At 41.8% G+C, this 18,955-nt stretch overlaps 1 protein-coding gene across 8 annotated transcripts; it reads left to right on the top strand.

The window, feature by feature from the left end:
- The first annotated feature begins 27 nt into the window (after positions 1-27).
- On the top strand, positions 28-17,863 carry LOC111850568 (tyrosine-protein phosphatase non-receptor type 11). 8 transcript variants are annotated; one of them, XM_023824571.2, is made up of 17 exons: positions 29-349; positions 989-1,111; positions 4,769-4,963; positions 5,116-5,308; positions 7,789-7,908; positions 8,203-8,316; positions 8,727-8,823; positions 9,803-9,882; positions 11,912-12,070; positions 12,674-12,805; positions 12,988-13,142; positions 13,324-13,391; positions 14,033-14,184; positions 14,556-14,612; positions 14,900-15,012; positions 15,173-15,284; positions 16,097-17,863. In XM_023824571.2, the coding sequence occupies exons 1-16, from the start codon at positions 336-338 to the stop codon at positions 15,240-15,242; spliced, it is 1,842 nt and encodes a 613-aa protein (XP_023680339.1). In that variant the 5' UTR covers positions 29-335; the 3' UTR covers positions 15,243-15,284; positions 16,097-17,863. The 8 variants fall into 8 exon arrangements, 7 of the variants coding, with proteins under 7 accessions (XP_023680339.1, XP_023680338.1, XP_023680337.1 ...); XM_023824570.2 differs by having other exon boundaries at positions 15,733-17,863; XM_023824569.2 differs by having other exon boundaries at positions 15,685-17,863.
- Positions 17,864-18,955: the final 1,092 nt, after the last annotated feature.

Below are 18,955 nucleotides of genomic sequence, written 5' to 3'. Positions count from 1 at the left end.
GCATGTCAAACGCAGCTATTTTGCTTCGTCGCATGTCTGGTGACGTTGTATTCTTGACTAGAGAACTTGCAGATGCAGCTGAGGCCTTTGTACTTAAGTTTTTAATAATCTGAAGTCCGTCGGTATATATACGTAACAGTTTGCCCTGAGCCTGGTGCTGACTGAATTAGAGCCTTATGCTTCTTTGGTGTTGGACGGACGGCAGGAGCGAAACGTAGCCGAATGAACGCTAGCTAGCAAGCTTGCTAACTTGCTTGCTACCGAGAAGCATACAAGTACCGAAGAAAAGGAAGCACGCAAAAGGCGCTGACAAGAGAGACACAAAAGAAAATAGAATGACTTCCCGGAGGTAAGATCGATTGGTGTCAATGTGTAGTGCCTGGCAGCCTCCAGACTGCTACACCCGCGGCGTTGTTTAGGTCACCGGTGTGCCCTCAGCACCGCTGCGCTCTTTCGGTGATAAAAATAGTCAGGCAGCCAATCACAAAGCGCTCCGGTGAGTCAGCGGACTGATCATGGGGAAAGTATAGTCTGCGAAACCTTTAGAAGCGCAGGATAGATACATGTATGCGGTATCTGGTTATGAGAAGATTGTCTGCCTTAATTTACGTAACTTGTGAAGTTTAATAATATCCTCATTACAAGTACGCATTTCAGTGGTACAACAGCAGTTCCCCTTTTTGTATTTGAACTGGCTACTATCCAACTTCCTTAACCAGTGTTTAACTTAACTTTACAGGCATTTGATTTGACAACTTACATAGATGACTATCTTTTTTATTGTGTAACTTTTGTGTAATATTTTTTCTCAAACAACATTACTTAGAATCTAATACTTTAGACCAGTAAATAGCATTTGTGGGTTTTAAAACAAACGGATCCTTGTTTGTCTGTAAGTATGTGAGGTGTTTTGCGCTGATGTGAGGCCGCAGATGTTCATGTATGTGTGAATTTTGGCATTTTTGATGCCTTTTGACTTGCGTTATAGGTGGTTCCACCCAAACATCACTGGTGTGGAAGCGGAAAACCTCCTTCTGACCCGTGGGGTGGACGGTAGCTTCCTCGCCAGGCCAAGCAAGAGCAACCCAGGGGATTTCACCTTATCTGTCAGGTGTGTGGCCAGTCCATGTGGACCGTCTGAGATCAAACAGTCATATCAAAGGCATTCCCAGTCCTTAAAGGCTGCCACCCAAAATGAGACATATATACAGTGCTCACAGAAAGTCTTGGGATGCTTGCTTAATTCTGTTGCAGATGTATAGGTTTCATAACAAAAGTCCATTGACAAAAATGTTTAACATATCTGCATGTATCTTCTGCATGTATCTTTTTGACTGACTCATTCAGTTATGTTTTTGCCATTTTGATATTAATTGCAGTTGTAGTCATTGGCTGCCAAAGGGATACTAAAGACAAATGTTGGATGTTTTATGTTATTGCAAAGCTGTTACTAATTAAAAAGCTCCCAGTGATGCATGTCAAGGAACTTTTTAACTCAGAACGGCTCTTTTACAACAACAAACAAATTTATTTTTGTATAGCGCATTATCACAACATTACATCGTCTCAAAGCGCTTTACAGCAACCCCACCCAAAGCCCCCAGTGAGTAAGCCATACTGTAGGTGACAGTGGCAAGGAAAAACTCCCGAGAAGGAAGAAACCTTGGGAGGGACCAGACTAAAAGGGGGAGCCCATCCTCCAGGGGCCGGCAGGGAGAGTCAAATACAGTAAAATTTGAGACACAAACGGGGAGCAGGGGGGAGATGGCAAGCCGGTGCCAACGCTCCCTCCAATCGCCAGGCAACCAGAAAGCAGGCAGCGGGTCATACAAGGAAGATGACACAGGCAGAACGGCGAGCTGGATGCACGGACGTCATTGGTAGTGCCGAAGTCACATGTTGCAGGGTGTGCTGGACATCTTGATAGATTGAGGGCTCCAGGCAGCACCCCCCAGGAGGAGTAGGGGAAATAAAATATGCAATTAGTCAAAGTAGGGGAGACTATAGGCAGTGCTAACAGTTAGGTGAGTGCAATATAAAGTGCAATGCTCCGGCAGATATGGCTATGGCAGCATAAGTAGGAGGGAGAGGCAGGTGGGAATGCAGGCATGGGGAGTCCCTGAAAAGTCAGCACTCCAATCCCACAAGCAATTGTGAAGCTAGAGTGACAGCACTGTCAGTTCAGTTTATCCAAAGCCAATGGCACCGATCCCCACCCAGCTCTACACCTCACACTATAGGTCTAACTGGGAGTGAGAAGCTAGCTAGAGCTAGAACTAGTGTCCCTATAAGCTAAACTAAATAGGTGTGTTTTTAGTCTAGATTTGAATATTGAGAGTGAGCCTGAAACCCGCACATCCGGTGGAAGACCATTCCACAGCTGAGGAGCTCTATAGGAGAAAGCTCTGCAGCCTGCCGTAGCTCTTTCTACCCTAGGTACTAACAGATATCCCGCACCTTGAGAACGAAGCAAGCGCGGGGGGTTGTATGAGGTCAGCAGATCACTAAGGTATTCTGGTGCAAGGCCATTCAGTGCTTTATAGGTTAACAGCAGTATTTTATAGTCAATCCGAGACTTAACTGGTAACCAGTGAAGGGAGGATAAGACTGGTGTAATGTGATCAATTTTTTTTTAGAACTATAATTTTTGGGTTTAAATTTATTACAACTTGAAATGATATTTTACTTTAAACTATTGGTTGTTTCTAATGTGATTGATATTTTTTGTAAACAAATGAATAAATTAATGATATATGTTATATATAATCAATCAATTTGAAAATTTTACTGAATTAAGCAAGCATCCCAAGACTTTCTGTGAGTACTGTATATTTCAGAAAGTTCAATGTGTTGTACATTGTATAACAGAAAACTGGTTTTATTTTCTGAAAAGTTTCATTGTGATGTTAGATCTTTTTGGTTTCTGTATTAGAATATGGGGTGATAAAGACCATTACTGAGTTAAACTGATAAAAATGGACTTATCCTGGACTTAAGAAGGTTTAAGAAGGAATACCATTCAGAGGGGGAAATTAAAAACTTTTAAACACAGTTCGGATCAATTCTGATTTAATTTGGTTATAAAAAGTTCTTTAGTGTAACATTGTTCACCTTGTCTCTTTCATGCTAAATTGCAGACTCGCCAACAGTGATAAAAATCTTTTTTTTTTTTCTTTTCTTACTGGTGAGTTATTGATGTGTCCTACTTGCATCTTGAGAATGAATCCCATCAGTGTTCTGCTGCTTTTTGTTTCAGCATTAAAATTTGATCTGGAGGCCTATCTGAACCAGGGCTGCATGATATCACATCGCCATGTAATCCCAATTATACGGCACATGTGTAATAATCACCAGGGCTTTAGATAACGGGCAAAGCATCTCCCCGGACGCCGTCTTTTCGGTACTATATGTACGTTTGCTTAAGCCAACAATTTGGTGGCCTAAATTATTAATGAGATGCATATTGATGCCCAAAAGTTTGTAATCTGTATAAAGTTGCCATATCCTTATGTTTATTAAATTGGGTTAGCAGAGCACGCCACATGCTATTGTTTTGGTATACTATGGTTTGGTATACTATGGTTTGGTATACTATGGTTTGGTATACTATGGTTTGGTATACTTTTGGTATAGTGCTATATGAAGTGGCAGTGAAGAACGGAACAGCTCAGCAGCTACATCGTCTTTTGAAAGAGGAGATATTGTGGATAAACAAGGTAAAAAGACGTCGGCGGTGTGACGGTATAAAGTCTGACACGTTTATTAAACATAAGGATATGCTGGATTTATACAGATTACTAACTTTTTGGCATCACAATACACTTCTCATGAATATTTTGGGCACATTACTAAACTGCTTATCAAACTGTCGGCGTAAATTAATGTCCATATAGTACCGAAAAGCTGGTGTCCGTAGAAATAATTCCTCCATCATCTGAAACCCTGGTGATTATTGCGCATGCAGAGTATAATCGCAATGTCATATCATGCAGCCCTAATCTGAACCAATCAGAAGATTTCTTTTAAAACTAGTCTAGATATTTATCAAATAGTGAATCATGATTACAATGTTATGATTTCTTATTTGATATATTTAAGTCTTAGGGTTTTCTGTAGTTCATACGTTCCTTAAATATGTTATAATCACTGTGGTAAATTTACACCTTTCTTAGTGTCAGATAAGTGAATTTATATGTTTGGTGATTGAAGGGTGTTCTGACCACACTAGGTCATTTGAATCTGTAATGGATGATGGTGGTGGTGATGATGTGATGATGATGATGTTGATTAAGGCTGCACGAAATCACATTGAGATCCTCAAGGCTGTAGATGATGGGTGTAACATAAAGGTACACCGAATTTATATAGATTGCTACCTCTTGAACGTCACAATAATACACCTCTCACTCGTATTTTCGGCATACTTTTAATCTGCTTGCCACATTGCAGGCTCTAGAAGAGTCTGTATAGGACAGAAAACCCGGCGTCCGGATAAGTGTTTACGCCTGTCATCTAAAACTCTGATGATCATTGAGGAGCCGCCATATAATCAGAATGTGATGTCATGCAGCCCTAATTGATGATGATGATGATGATGATGATACTCGGTACCACTCCAGTTGCTAACACTTGCCTTCATCTTTGGGCACTCTTAGAAAGTATCGGTCTTGGAGTCCGAGAAAACCCATAGACAGATTTCTTCCCTCTAGAATAACAGAAATTCAGTAACCCTTTGTGCACATAAACAACCCTTCCTCTCAACAACCAGACGGAATGGAGCTGTCACCCATATCAAGATCCAGAACACTGGGGACTACTACGACCTCTACGGGGGGGAGAAGTTTGCCACGTTGGCAGAGCTCGTGCAGTACTACATGGAGCACCATGGCCAACTGAAGGAGAAGAACGGTGATGTCATTGAACTGAAGTACCCACTCAACTGCGCCGACCCCACATCTGAGAGGTGAACTACTTGACTTGCATGTCAGTCATTCAGATGGAATGTTTTTCTTTATTTGGCTCAACACAATTTATTTTTTGAGGAATTCTAGAGCTATGTGGGGTATTTTTTAGATTAGAATTAACAGAGACCCAACGATGTGTCACACCCCTCAGGTGGTTCCATGGGCACTTGTCAGGGCGTGAGGCAGAGAAGCTGCTGACTGAGAAGGGAAAGAATGGCAGCTTCCTGGTGCGGGAGAGCCAGAGCCACCCGGGTGACTTTGTCCTCTCCGTACGCACCGGCGACGACAAGACAGACTGCAGCGACGGCAAGCCCAAGGTCACCCATGTCATGATTCGCTGCCAGGTACTGAAGCCCCGCCCCCCAACTTCATCCAGTGTATTGCCTTTATTAAAAACCTTCTTCATTAAAAAATAACCATAAAACCACAAGTGCAGTTTGAGCGGAATTGGCGCATGTTAGCCTGGATAATAATAGTACTCCGTTTACCCCTCCCTCATCGTCCGTAGCTGGTGGGTTATATTCACAGTTTCTTAGATGCCACAGTGGGAATGAGATGGGTGTTGTCCAGTAAGAAATAAATATTCACTGCCAAAAACATATATAAAACATGCAGCTGTTAAAAATTCCATGACTTTTCCAAGACCTTCTGATATTTCGTGATCTCTTAATTCCGTGATGAACTGATGATTCCATGAGTTCATCATGGAATTAAGAGATCACAAAATATCACAATATAAATAATGGTTTTGGAAATGTCATGGGATTTTTGACAACTGCATTGTTTTCCCAATCAACAGTTGCAGCATAACCCCATCTCTCTGTAATAGCATCTTGATTTATACTTTCCGCATCAGCACATGTCATGAGTATGGAAGGCTGTTGGGGCAGAAAATGACAAGAAGACATTTTTTCCTCTAGATGTGGTACTTTTCCTCTCTATAATCTCCACACGGCACTTTCCTAAGAAGCACTGGTATTAAAAGATGCGTTTAAAAACTGGTGGTGACATGCATTTTTATACCATATCAGCACTGTACAAATGTACGTGTTAATAAAGGACTTTCATTACTATGACATACTTTCAAGGGCAGGCTGTAATGCATTATACTTATCTCTGTATCGTGTCTTTTGTGTTGCATTCTTATTATATGATAGCATTTCGGATTTTAATCATAACCACGATACTCAACATTTGTAAAAATTTCAACGATAAGCTTCGTTGTTTTGTCTGATATGCTGAATAATATGAAGTAAAAGGTAAAAATCTTGTTTAAATTTATCGTTAAGTATTTATGCATTTTATTATAACTACCCTGGCATGACATAAGCACGATATATGCAGTATAAATTTGTCACAAAAGAATTAAATAAAATGTTGTATTGAAGTGTACCCAACATATTGTAAAATGTGTAAAGTTAAAATATTCGATGCTATAAGAAAAAATGGTTGTGTGTATATGTGTGTGTTGTCAATGTCATACATTTAGTTTGGTCTTGTGGACTAGGCTGAAAGATATTTTTATATATAATAAATATTGTTAATTTGAGTGCTAGTGTTTGGAGTAGGCAATATGAAGTCCAAATATCAGACGGTACAAAAGACAGATGTGAGCTTGCGTGTGTATGCAGTTGTGTGTGGTGTTTTGGTGTTTTGAGACGCACGGTGCATGTCGCATATAAACACTTTATGTGCTACCTGTGAAAAAGATTGCTCTGCTAGGAGTACAAGCTAGCAGAGAAATTTAGATACTCAAAATTGAACATGCATTCTGTATCAGACTGTGTGAAAATAAAGATGTATGTGTATGTGGGTGTGGGTGTGTGTGTGTGTGTGTGTGTGTGTGTGTGTGTGTGTGTGTGTGTGTGTGTATGTGTGTGTATGTGTGTGGGTGTGGGTGTATGTGGGTGTGTGTGTGTGTGTGTGTGTGTGTGTGTATGTGTATGTGTGTGGGTGTGTGTGTGTGTGTGTATGTGTGTGTATGTGTGTGTGTGTGTGAGAGAGAGAGAGGCAGAGTTGGTGTTATTCAGGTGATTACTGGAAGGAACACATTTATTATATATAATAAACTCTAACAATAGGTATAAAGTCATTTCTATCTTATAATTCCATGCAGATGCTAGCAGCTGCAACAGCTTCCTTCCTACGTGATTACATGCATGGTGGCAGTATTTGTTGTTGTTCTCATTATTATTATTATGTCTGATATTTCAACCTTACACATTCTATAACATGTTGGATATACTTCCAAGTTACCGTAACATTATTCCATTCTTACTTTTGTTGCATGTTTCTCGCGCTTATCAGCGTAATAACGGCACGCACAAACAGTTTGTCTTTTAGTGCTAACTTTTAAAACGCAATAATTGTTTCTAGTCATTGCAAATGTAAGGAATAAATTAATGACTTTTTAATGTGGTGATAGCTAGAAAGGATAATTATTATTGTTCGGCTCACAATTATTGGACCGTATGGAAATGCAAACTTTAATAGTGTTTGTTTGAATAAGGGAGAAAGGCAACATACATATCTGTAAAATGATATGCAGTGGGAGGGACGTCCGTATCCAAAGGATGACTGTAAGATTATAACAGAGATCATAACACCTGGTTCTTCCACACAGAGTACATATTGTGTCATGTGATGATGATCACATAACAACTTTGAACACTTCCTGAGTAGGATGAACAAAAAATCTTTCTTTGAATTGATTCTTGGAAATCTACTTGAAGTCCTGGGCACTTGTTGATTGAAAAATGTATGAACCTGAGGGATGCTTCTCGTGGTTGGGAGTCTGACCATGGCTTTTATCTCCCTCCTGCAGCCCGACCTGAAGTATGATGTTGGTGGGGGGGAGAAATTTGACTCTCTCACGGACCTTGTGGAGCATTACAAGAAGAACCCCATGGTGGAGACTTTGGGCACTGTGCTCCAGCTGAAGCAGGTGGCTGTTCATGGGGCTTCTGATTCCAAGGTCCCACAGGGCCAGTATGAGTATCTGATAGCCTTCCAGGTTCAGGGGATACATTCATGCTGACCAATTCAAACTTTGCAACCCAAATCCCTGACAGGGACTTTGCAATGATATGTCATTGGATTTGTTATGTACTACCCGTGGTCTGTTGTTAGTAACTGGTTAATTGTAACTATTAACGGGGAGTCATATTGAGCGGGTTGGCGGGAGTCTCCCATGTGAAAGATGTTGCTTGTAATGGCGGTGTTCCTGGTTACCTGGAAGCCCCTGAACACGACACGCATCAACGCTGCGGAGATCGAGAGTCGAGTGCGGGAACTGAGCAAGCTGGCCGAGACCACCGACAAAGTCAAGCAGGGCTTCTGGGAGGAGTTTGAGGTGAGTGTCATCAACTGGAATGCAGCCCATGGAATTATGGGATGCATGGGATCCTACAGGGACATTTGGTGACTGATTTTTAGCATGCAGAACAGCTTGAATTGGTCTTGAAGCTGGTGTAGATTTGGAGGGGAGTTAAATTCTGGTCTCTGAAAAGGCAGTCACGTGCAGTCATTCACACTACAAATGGTTATTTCACTCACCATTTAGCTCTGTTATTCAACAACCAGCATGCTTCTGAGCCAAGGAGGACAAGAATTGCCGACACCTGGTCTATTGCATGCCAACCAGGCATGGAGTGTAGACAGCAGTGCTCATTAGGCTTCTAATTATCCATATGATGGAGACTTGGTATTTTGGAATGGGGGGTGGGCCCTTATCCAATCATTTTTCTAATCCCCCACCCACAGACCCTCCAACAGCAAGAGTGTAAGCTGCTGTACAGCCGCAAGGAGGGCCAGCGGCCAGAGAACAAGAACAAGAACCGGTACAAGAACATCCTGCCGTGTGAGTACAGTCCTGCGCCTGCAGCTGCTGCTAGTTGAACATACGCTCGGCCCGAGAAGAGCAGGGACGATCTACGAGGGGCCATTAAAGGCCTTAAAGAACCCGAGAAGAGCAGGGACAATCTACGAGGGGCCATTAAAGGCCTTAAAGAACCCGAGAAGAGCAGGGACGATCTACCAGGTGCCATTAAAGGCCTTAAAGAACCCGAGAAGAGCAGGGACGATCTACCAGGTGCCATTAAAGGCCTTAAAGAACCCGAGAAGAGCAGGGACGATCTACGAGGGGCCATTAAAGGCCTTAAAGAACCCGAGAAGAGCAGGGACGATCTACCAGGTGCCATTAAAGGCCTTAAAGAACCCGAGAAGAGCAGGGACGATCTACGAGGGGCCATTAAAGGCCTTAAAGAACCCGAGAAGAGCAGGGACGATCTACCAGGTGCCATTAAAGGCCTTAAAGAACCCGAGAAGAGCAGGGACGATCTACGAGGGGCCATTAAAGGCCTTAAAGAACCCGAGAAGAGCAGGGACGATCTACCAGGTGCCATTAAAGGCCTTAAAGAACCCGAGAAGAGCAGGGACGATCTACGAGGGGCCATTAAAGGCCTTAAAGAACCCGAGAAGAGCAGGGACGATCTACCAGGTGCCATTAAAGGCCTTAAAGAACCCGAGAAGAGCAGGGACGATCTACCAGGTGCCATTAAAGGCCTTAAAGAAATCATTTCTCAAACAGGCCAAATAAATGTGCACAGTAGGGCACACAGTTGCCTTCCTTTCTCAGAGTCAAGTTAATCCTTTGTGTGCAGTTTAATTGGAAGTTTACCGACTGAAGAGACTGATGCCACCATAGTCTGTGAGAAATAAGCTAAATAGAGGAGAATCGTGGCATTGTTACCATCTTAGTGGAATTTTTTTTCTGAAAGAATTAAAACAATGCATTTGTCTCCTGGTTAAACATAAGTGTTTTTTTTTATTATTTATAGTTGATCACACCCGTGTAGTCCTCCTTGACGGTGATCCGAATGAACCTGGCTCTGACTACATCAATGCCAACATCATCATGGTAGGTTACCTTTGGGCAACACAAGCATATTAGTCATGTTATATAAATTATTCAGTAAAGCTTTAAATTAACTGCACCTTCATAAAGCCTTCATAATGCATTCGTAGAACATTCATAAGCAGCATGTAATGCCGCTTTTCCACTACCACTATGAACAGAGCTGTACCTGAACCATTGTACTGAACTGGTGGTTTTCCATTGTGAAGCATCCGAGCCATACCAGAGCCGTATCCACGACGACAGGGCCCTGCTTATGTTGGTTGCGTCACCACTATCTGCTTGGTTGAAATGCACAGATATACCGTCTTCTACACATGGATTATCTGATGGAAAAAACCGTATATTCTATATAATAATTATTAGTAGTATCCCACATTGCAGAATTGGTTTGTAATGCAAATTAAGCAAGCTAATTGTAATTTCGCTAACATTTGATGCTAACATCATAATTTACTAGGTGCTAATTTTAAGTGCACTGTGTGAATAGCAGTGGTGGAGGAAATACTGAAGCTTAGTACTTAAATAAAAGTACAAATATCCTGCAAAATATGTACAAAAGTAGAAGTGCTACATCAACAATCTTACTTAAGTGAAAGTACTAAGTACTTTTAAATTTACTTTAAAGTATTTTTTAAGTAAAAGTACTCACAGAATGGTTTGTCTCAACTTCTGGGGTGTGCCATTTTGTAAAAGAATAGTAGATATACTGACTTACGCCTCTACCGATGTCATTGCTCGTAATAATTACAAGCAACTATACAGTAATTGTGTATTGGAAAGTTTGGTATGCTTATTGTGTGTGCACTCTGCAATACTGTGTGTACCCTAACTTAGAATTATGTGGATGACAAGTTATCTACTAGGTATTACCCACTAATATACCATTAAGATAAACCAATCAGGACATGATATATCTTTAAATCATTTATGTACTTGCTAAACTATTCAACACATCTGTTAAGAGCAGTAAAAGGGAGACACAACAGTAACAAAACACTAGTGGTGGGGTGGCGCCATGTTGAATGTCTCCTCTTCTTGAAATCAAGCCAGTCTACCAGCTCGTACTGCTAATTGACACGCGCTCTGCCATCATTGGAGCTAATAAAGCCACCTGATTGGTAGGAAATGGCAAAGAACACTAGAACGCAATTGGCTAACTATTTTTTCATGCAAGATTTTGAAGAAATTGTGTTCATAAAATGTAACAACTAATAGCATAAATTGTAGAAATGTAGTGGAGTAGAAAGTACAGATAATTGCCGCAAAATGTAATGGAGTAAAATAAAAAGTATTATTTTTACTTAAGTGAAGTAAAGATGCGTAAAAATGTACTTAAGTACAGTAACGAAGTACAAATACTTTGTTACATTCCACCACTGGTGAATAGTAAATAAGTGTCTCTTCGGATTTACGTCACAGTCACTTTCCAAACACAGAAACGCCTTTACCAAGCCGACCCTTCTCCAGTGGAAAACTGAAGTGAGCTGGAACTACACTGTAACTAGTCTCTCTTTGCTGTATGGCTTGGTTCTTGCATGCCAGTGGAAAAGTACCATAAGTATACCTTAACATCAGACTTTAACAGTTTTAAAAAATATTAATAACAAACATTATATGATTGCATGATTATGTTTGTTATTATCATATAATGATTGTTATTAATGTATACTAAAGCTTTTAAGGTCGATGTTGAAGCATATACTTTACACTTCATATGATGAATGCATTATGAAGGTGCAGTTAATGTAAAGCATTACCAGTTAGTCTTCACACTTTGTCAGTCATTTTTGGGTTTGAATGGATGTTGATTGTATGTGTGTTTTGAATTTAGTATTGAATTATTTGCTGCTCTCTTCATTTGGTTATCTTGAGGCTGGTCTCTCTTCATTTGGTTATGTTGAGGCTGATCTCTCTTCATTTGATTATGTTGAGGCTGGTCTCTCTTCATTTGGTTATGTTGAGGCTGGTCTTTCTTTATTTGCTTGTGTTGAGGTTGCTCTCAGGCCTTACCCTGCATTGTTCTCCCTAGCCTGAGGTGGACTCCAAGTGCAACAACATGAAGATGAAGAAGAACTACATTGCCACTCAGGGCTGCCTGCAGAACACCATCAGTGACTTCTGGAGGATGGTCTATCAGGAGAACTCCCACGTCATCGTTATGACCACTAAGGAGGTGGAACGGGGCAAGGTGATTGACCCAGGGATGGTCTCCATATTGGCCTGGATCTTTTTCTGTCACTGTAAGCTCCTACTGAAAGCTCTACGTTGGGTGTTAAATGTAGGTGAACAGGACTCGGACATTAAGTGCTTCTCTTTAATATAGAGAAGCAAATTAGCTGTGGAGAACATTCCCATTCTGGCTCATCAACAATAAGTCCAGGGTATACCCCTACCTTGAGCTCTATAGTGCCTAGAATAGGCTCTAGACTCCCTGTGACCCTGACCAGGATAAGTAATTAGAAGATGGATGTAAGTAGCTACTGGTAATAATTCATTGCCAGTCATTAATGGGTTTACATGCATTTTGTATTATTTAGCAGACAATCAAACGAGGTGCAGGTGAAAAAGCAGGGTCAACCAGTCCCTGGAGCAGTTGGGGTTAAGGGCCTTACTCAAGGGCCCAACGGGGAAGTCACTCTACTAATCATGGGATTTGAACTGGCGATATTCCGATCATGGGCAAAGAGTCATAACCCACAGAGCCACACCCCAGGGAAACTGCGGGACAGTTTAGGCTTCCATTTCATGCTACATGATCAAAGTGCTTGAGGACTTGTCTTCCCATCTGCAGAGTAAGTGTGTGAAGTACTGGCCCGATGTATCGGCGCTGAAGGAGTATGGAGCCATGAGGGTCCGCAGTGTCAAGGAGACCTCTGCACACGACTACATCCTGCGGGAGCTGAAGCTCTCCAAAGTGGGACAGGTGCAGTTATCCCACGCTGGGTGCCGTAGCACTGGCGGGTTCCATGTTCTGAACAGGGGTTTGAGAGCCCAAGACCGTGCTCAGTTTAATTGTCTTAATTAAATCCATTTAATTATCTTTAATGTGCAAAAAAAGTCTGCATTAAGCCGGCGGTTGTGACCTGGCAGCTTTTGTGATTTCAGGGCAACACGGAACGCACGGTCTGGCAGTACCATTTTCGGGCCTGGCCGGACCACGGCGTGCCAACAGACCCCGGTGGTGTGCTAGACTTCCTGGAGGAGGTGAACATGAGGCAGGACAGCATTCTGGAGGTGGGGCCCATTGTGGTGCACTGCAGGTGAGTGTCCCATCCCACACATCGCCTGAAATGCGTTTGAGCATTTGGATACCTGCCTCAATGTGACCGTATTGTTCGTTATTTTGTACAGTAGCTTGTTCTGTTTACTTTTTTGTGGTCAAATAGTTTGCTTGTGTATATTGTATTCTGTTGAATATTTAAGTATTTTCTTTGGTCGCAGTGCTGGGATTGGACGAACCGGAACGTTCATTGTGATTGACATCCTCATTGATGTAATCAGAGAAAAGGGTACGTCTGCATTACTGCTGTATAACTGAATCAGCTCTCTTTGTGGTAATGGCTGCATATTTAAAATCCTCAGCTTGAGAATTTGCATTGAGTTTGCTGAAATTTGAAACATCTATTTAAATAATTATTATATTTACACATAGCTGAATTGCTTTGAACTAGAAACAAATGTCCTCCATTGATCTTTAGTGTCGTCAGTGTATTTCAGTTAATTTTGTATAGTGCACATTCATCTGTCTTTTTTATTATTATTTTTTTAATTCTGCATTAATTATCCTTTCATAAAGTACCACTGAAAAACCAGCTTTGATTATAGCTGTTTTTAGGGAAATTATGTTCTGCGAGATTCTGGAAAGTTCTTTTTAGTGTGTTTAAAAATCGGGAAACTCCAGCAGGTTTGAGTTACAGCATCTGTAAGTTAATCCTCACATTTACTGTGGTGGGTTTCTACACTGATGCTTCATTTGGCAATGAATTAGATATTTTTTTTTTTGTTTTGTTTTTTGTTTTGTTTTGTGTTTTTTAAATGTGTTTTCATGCTTAGTTTCTCGTCATATGGTTCCCAGGCAGTGGGTCTGTAGCTTGCCAGGGAGGTGTGGCCGGGGGGGGCTGACGGGCTGGCTCTGCTCTTGCCGCCGCAGGGGTGGATTGCGATATCGATGTGCCCAAGAGCATCCAGACGGTGCGCTCGCAGCGCTCCGGGATGGTGCAGACGGAGGCTCAGTACCGTTTCATCTATATGGCCGTGCAGCACTACATCGAGACACTGCAGCGCCGCATCGAGGTGGAACAGGTCCCCCCCACCTTCATCGTATTCTTCCTCATCCTCTTTTTGCCTGCTGGTGCAGCGTCTCAGGCTCTACAGCCCAAACATCCATCCATCTTCCTACTGAATATCCTGGTCAGGATCTCAGGGCTTCTGTCGCAGGCAGCACAGGGCAGCCTGGGGTACCTCAGGGCAGCCTGGGGTACCTCAGGGCAGCCTGGGGTACCTCAGGGTAGCCTGCCTGTCAATCCTGCATCGGATAAGTGAGTGGGTGGGTGGATGGATGGATGAGTGCATGACTGGATGGATGGATGGATGAAACCCGTTAGACCACATTTTCATTAGCTCCTGTTGAAAACCAGAAGGCCCACATTACTGTTGTTACCATCTGCAATCAGGGCAGCAGGAGGCAGAGAGAAAATTGCAATTCCTGCAGTGCCAGAGGACACGTGCTGGTCAGTCCTGCCTTGTGATAACCAGTGTACACATCGGTACAATCCATCCTTTGGCACCTTTAGCCATAGGTATAGAAATCAAAGATAAAATCTTGCTGGTGTTTCTTTAGCAAACGTTTAATGAGGCGTGCGTTACTTTTTACTGCTCAGCTATTGTGCTGCTTAAAGCTTAATTCCTGAAGTACTAATCGGCCTCAGTCTGCCTCATTCCGCCTCAGTCTGCCTCAGTCCACCTCAGTGTACCTCAGTCCAGCTCATTCCAGATCAACCGGCTTCCTGCTTTACAGAAAAGCAAAATCAAAGGCAGAGAGTACACCAACATCAAATATTCCCTGTCGGACCTGACTGGCGGAGACCAAAGCCCCTTGCCTCCATGTACCCCCACGCCCACCTGTGTTGAGTGAGTATGAGGGGCCTCACCACATTGAAAAAGATCAAAAAAGTACATGGGGGGAGGGTCTAAATCTACCTGCACAGTATTGGTAGTTGTGGGGGGCAGTGTGGTGGCGCTAGCAGACGTGTGTAGACGTGACTCGATGCTCCTGTTCCTGTACATGCAGTCTGAGTGACGACTGCTCCCGCGTGTACGAGAATGTGGGCCTGGCCCAGCCCCAGAAGAGCCACAGATGAGATGACTGTGTGAGTGCGATGGTTTGGAGGTGAACCCTGCAGGTGAGGAACATGTCTGTCCCTGCACCAGGGAAGTTTGTGAAATAGGTGGTGAAACAAAAGTGTGTGTATATGCTTATATGTACAGTATTGTGGAAAGTCAGTCAAAGAGCTATTTATCTGGGTAATAAGTATACTTGTTCAGAAAAAATTTACACAGTAGAATATATGCAAATTAATATGCAAAGTAATATGCAAATTAACAATAATACAATTAAAAACAGTGACAAACCAGTTTGTCATTTAAAGGTCATCTATGTTTTATTAAAAAAAAAAAAAACCCTGTTTTCATAGTTTTCATATAGTGGAGCATAAAATTGGTACATGCATGACAAGCCTCAAACCTAAATTTGACTGTTTAATGTAATGTAACAGTAGGTTAATTTGTGCTATTTTCGAACAGGTGAATTACTTTGAGATTGAGGCTAACAGTTTTATCCCCACCCTGAAGTGTGTTTTTAGCCTGAGGTGTTGTCATGGGGAAAAAAAAACGACTGAGCTGTGAAGATTCTTGGACCACTCCAGTTTCTTTTTCAACCGTCGTGTAAAGTAGGCTGTATTTAAAAAAAAAAAAAAGGAAAACCTGCGTCTCAAACCACTGTGATCTTCATGAAGCCTTACCATTGGTTGGAAGTTGGAACAGATTTTTTTTTTTATCCCCTATTAGCTTTTGTTAAGATTGGTCAGAAGATCAGTGGTCTTTGGACTTGGACATCAGCCCCAGGTTGCCGGTTTTCAGGCAGCTGAAACGCTTTTCATCCTACTAGTGCTTCTGCATTATTTATCCCTTTTATCTTTTTCTGTCACCACTCCAGGGACGACGCACTGCGATGTTTTATTTTTACTGCCTGCAGTGCAAACTCTCTGCTGCCCACACACTTCCCTGGTTTTGGCCTGTTCCTCAAGTCTGCTCTTTAAAAAAAAACAAAGGGAACCTTACAAGAATGAAGGCTTTTGTTTACCCCCCCCCCCCCATGCTGGGAGATTTTTCATTTATGGTTTAATGCTGTTCCTGATATCTTCATATTAATGCGCCTTACTTGCCGATTTTGTGTCTCTGAATGACATCCATCATGATGAACCTGCTGCTTTCAGGAGTTCAGATGTGAGACTGTAGATGTGAACCTTTCCCCACGTTTCACAGTTGGGTCTCTGGAAGGGATCAGCTGTTGTACCCTTAAACAGGCAACTGAATTCAAAATACTTCAACGAGTATCCCAGCAAGTGAAGTGTGAAGGTCTGCCAGCCTCTTGTTGCCATGGATGCAAATGTCCGCCATGCTGCTTCATAGCAAACTTATTTCCCCCCAGGGCGACGTTGATCTCTCCTGGATCTCGTGTAAGGTTACTGAAAAGGGCTTTCCAATGGAAGCTAGCTCAGAGGTGTGACTGGATAAGCAGTGTGAATTCTAAATTTTTATAAATGTACTGTATTTTTCCCCTTTTTTTGTTTAACTGCCTATCACATGCTTGGAAGCACCATGCTAACCTACCCTTAGAAGCTAAGAAGAGAATGTCTTTGAGAGCCATAATACAGGAGGAAACAGTGGGAAAAGGCTGTTAAGGCATGTGCTGAGGATACGTCTGTAGCATTCCTGTTCCTAAGGGAGTCACTACAGTTCATCTCTACGGCTCTGGCTCTGCTTTTCGGGCCTTCATTACACCAGGTCTCAGACCCCTAACCCCACCAAAGGAACAGCTCAGGATTCTAACCATTGGCTCTTTGTGTCGTATATGTCTCCGTTTTACATTCTGAAGGAAATATATCAAATCACTGCAGTATTTTAAGGAAACGCTTTCTCATTCGGTCAGTTCTCTTGCGGTGACGTGCCTGTTGTTATGGCACTCAGCCTGGTGCTGACTTACTCTGCTAGTTTCTGCTCGTTTGGTCAGCTGCGTTCAATGTGAAGGTTTGTCCGAGCGAATGGATCCAAAAGTGCCACTTGCTGGGAAAATTGGGCTGCCATTTTGCCGGTTGTTGACAAGCGTGTGGCTGGTGATGGACCACGGCACATGCCACAAAGCAGTCCCCGTCGCTTGGGATTGTTGAACGCTTAGTGATGCTTCCATCCCATTTGCCTAGATTACGACAGGAGTGATTCATCAAGCCAACTTCTGTTTGTCTTAAGTAGTACTTTTTCGTCTGTGTCTTTTGTCTTAATTCCTCATCTTCAGTTGCTGGTTTGTGTCTTGTAGGTTATCTTGCCCTGTTAATGTGTATCAATGGTATGTGTGTATATTTGTTTTGTGTTGTTTTTATTATTATTGTTATGTATTGCTGTTTTTTCAGTGCTGTCCTTCTCTAAAAAGAAGCGCAGTATTGGCTTACCTAGATAGCATTAAGTGGAACGCGGTTCATTGAAAATGAGCCGTTTTTGTGTTTTATAAATTATGAAACTCTATGTCAGTTAACTTTATGGTTAATTGGTTAAATGTCAGTTAAATGCCCTCTGTGATCAGTTCCCTGGTCTTTTCCTACCATGAAGTAAGGCTTTTGTTAGACCATATGCCTTTTATTGCCAAAACGTGGTAATCATGACTTCTGTTTCTTCTTGACAATAAAATTTGAAGCTTCCACCTGTAGTTTTTTTGTATTATTCATTTTGTGTTGCTTAGTTACATGGATAATATGGTGAGCTAATGGAGAGACTAATAATGTGTCATTATTTAATAATTATTATACAGTCTTTCATGAACCTGAACTCTATCCATCGAAACCCAGTGAGAAGGCATGGGGCACCCTGGATGGCTCCGAGTCCATCACGTATCTCATTAGGATTAGATTATTTATCCGTAAATATATTATTTATAGTATTTGAAGGATTTTTGGGGGTTAGCGGTCTCTCTGTGCACCACATTCTATATGCATAGGGTCAATTATTTCTCATGTTGTTTTTTTTAAGATGATTAGAATGTGTAATTATGACAATGAATGGCACGCTGCTCAATTTTACCTTTACATAGATGCTTCTGAGCATTTCTCAGAGGAAGTGTTATTGTTTAACAGGCCATCAGAGGGAGCCATTTGGAAAAGCACTTTTACTAAGTCAGAGTACACTGTTAGTGTCACTGTAGTTAGACAAACACCAGAGCGCGGTGACTTATCCTAAGCCTGAAGGAAGTGAAATATGAATTTCTTTGATTTTATTACCAGGTCTATGCCTTAAAATCTCTCTAAGAATAATTTCTATAAACTTGCCATATTTGTCATATGCATAATTTGTGCATAACATGCTTAAAAAAAGCATAATTTGTGTGTGAGTGTGTACTTTGCGATAGATTGGCATCCCATCCAGGCTTAACCCCACGCTCGTGCCCTGTGCTGCATTGAATAGGCTCCAGGCCCCCCCCCCCCACAATACTGGCCCGGATGGCTGATTGAAATAACAGTTAACAGTTGCAAAATAATATAAATAAAAATAGGGACATCTAGTGTACTTGACAAACGTGAATTTCACAATTAAAATTCAACCCCAATTCCAAAATCATTGGGATGTTGTGCAAATTGTAAGTAAAAACAGAATGCATTGATATTGAAATCTCATAAACCCCTATTTTATTCATAACAAAACATAGAAAACATATCAAATGTTTAAACTGAGAAAATGTACCATATTAAGGAAAAAAATAAGGTAATTTTCAATGTCATGGCAGCAACACGTCTCAAAAAAGTTG

This window comes from Paramormyrops kingsleyae, chromosome 2 (assembly GCF_048594095.1).
Source record: "Paramormyrops kingsleyae isolate MSU_618 chromosome 2, PKINGS_0.4, whole genome shotgun sequence".
Taxonomy (NCBI): Eukaryota; Metazoa; Chordata; class Actinopteri; order Osteoglossiformes; family Mormyridae; genus Paramormyrops; species Paramormyrops kingsleyae.
Note: the sequence above shows the minus strand (reverse complement) of the source record. Positions and strands in the feature narration are given on the sequence as shown.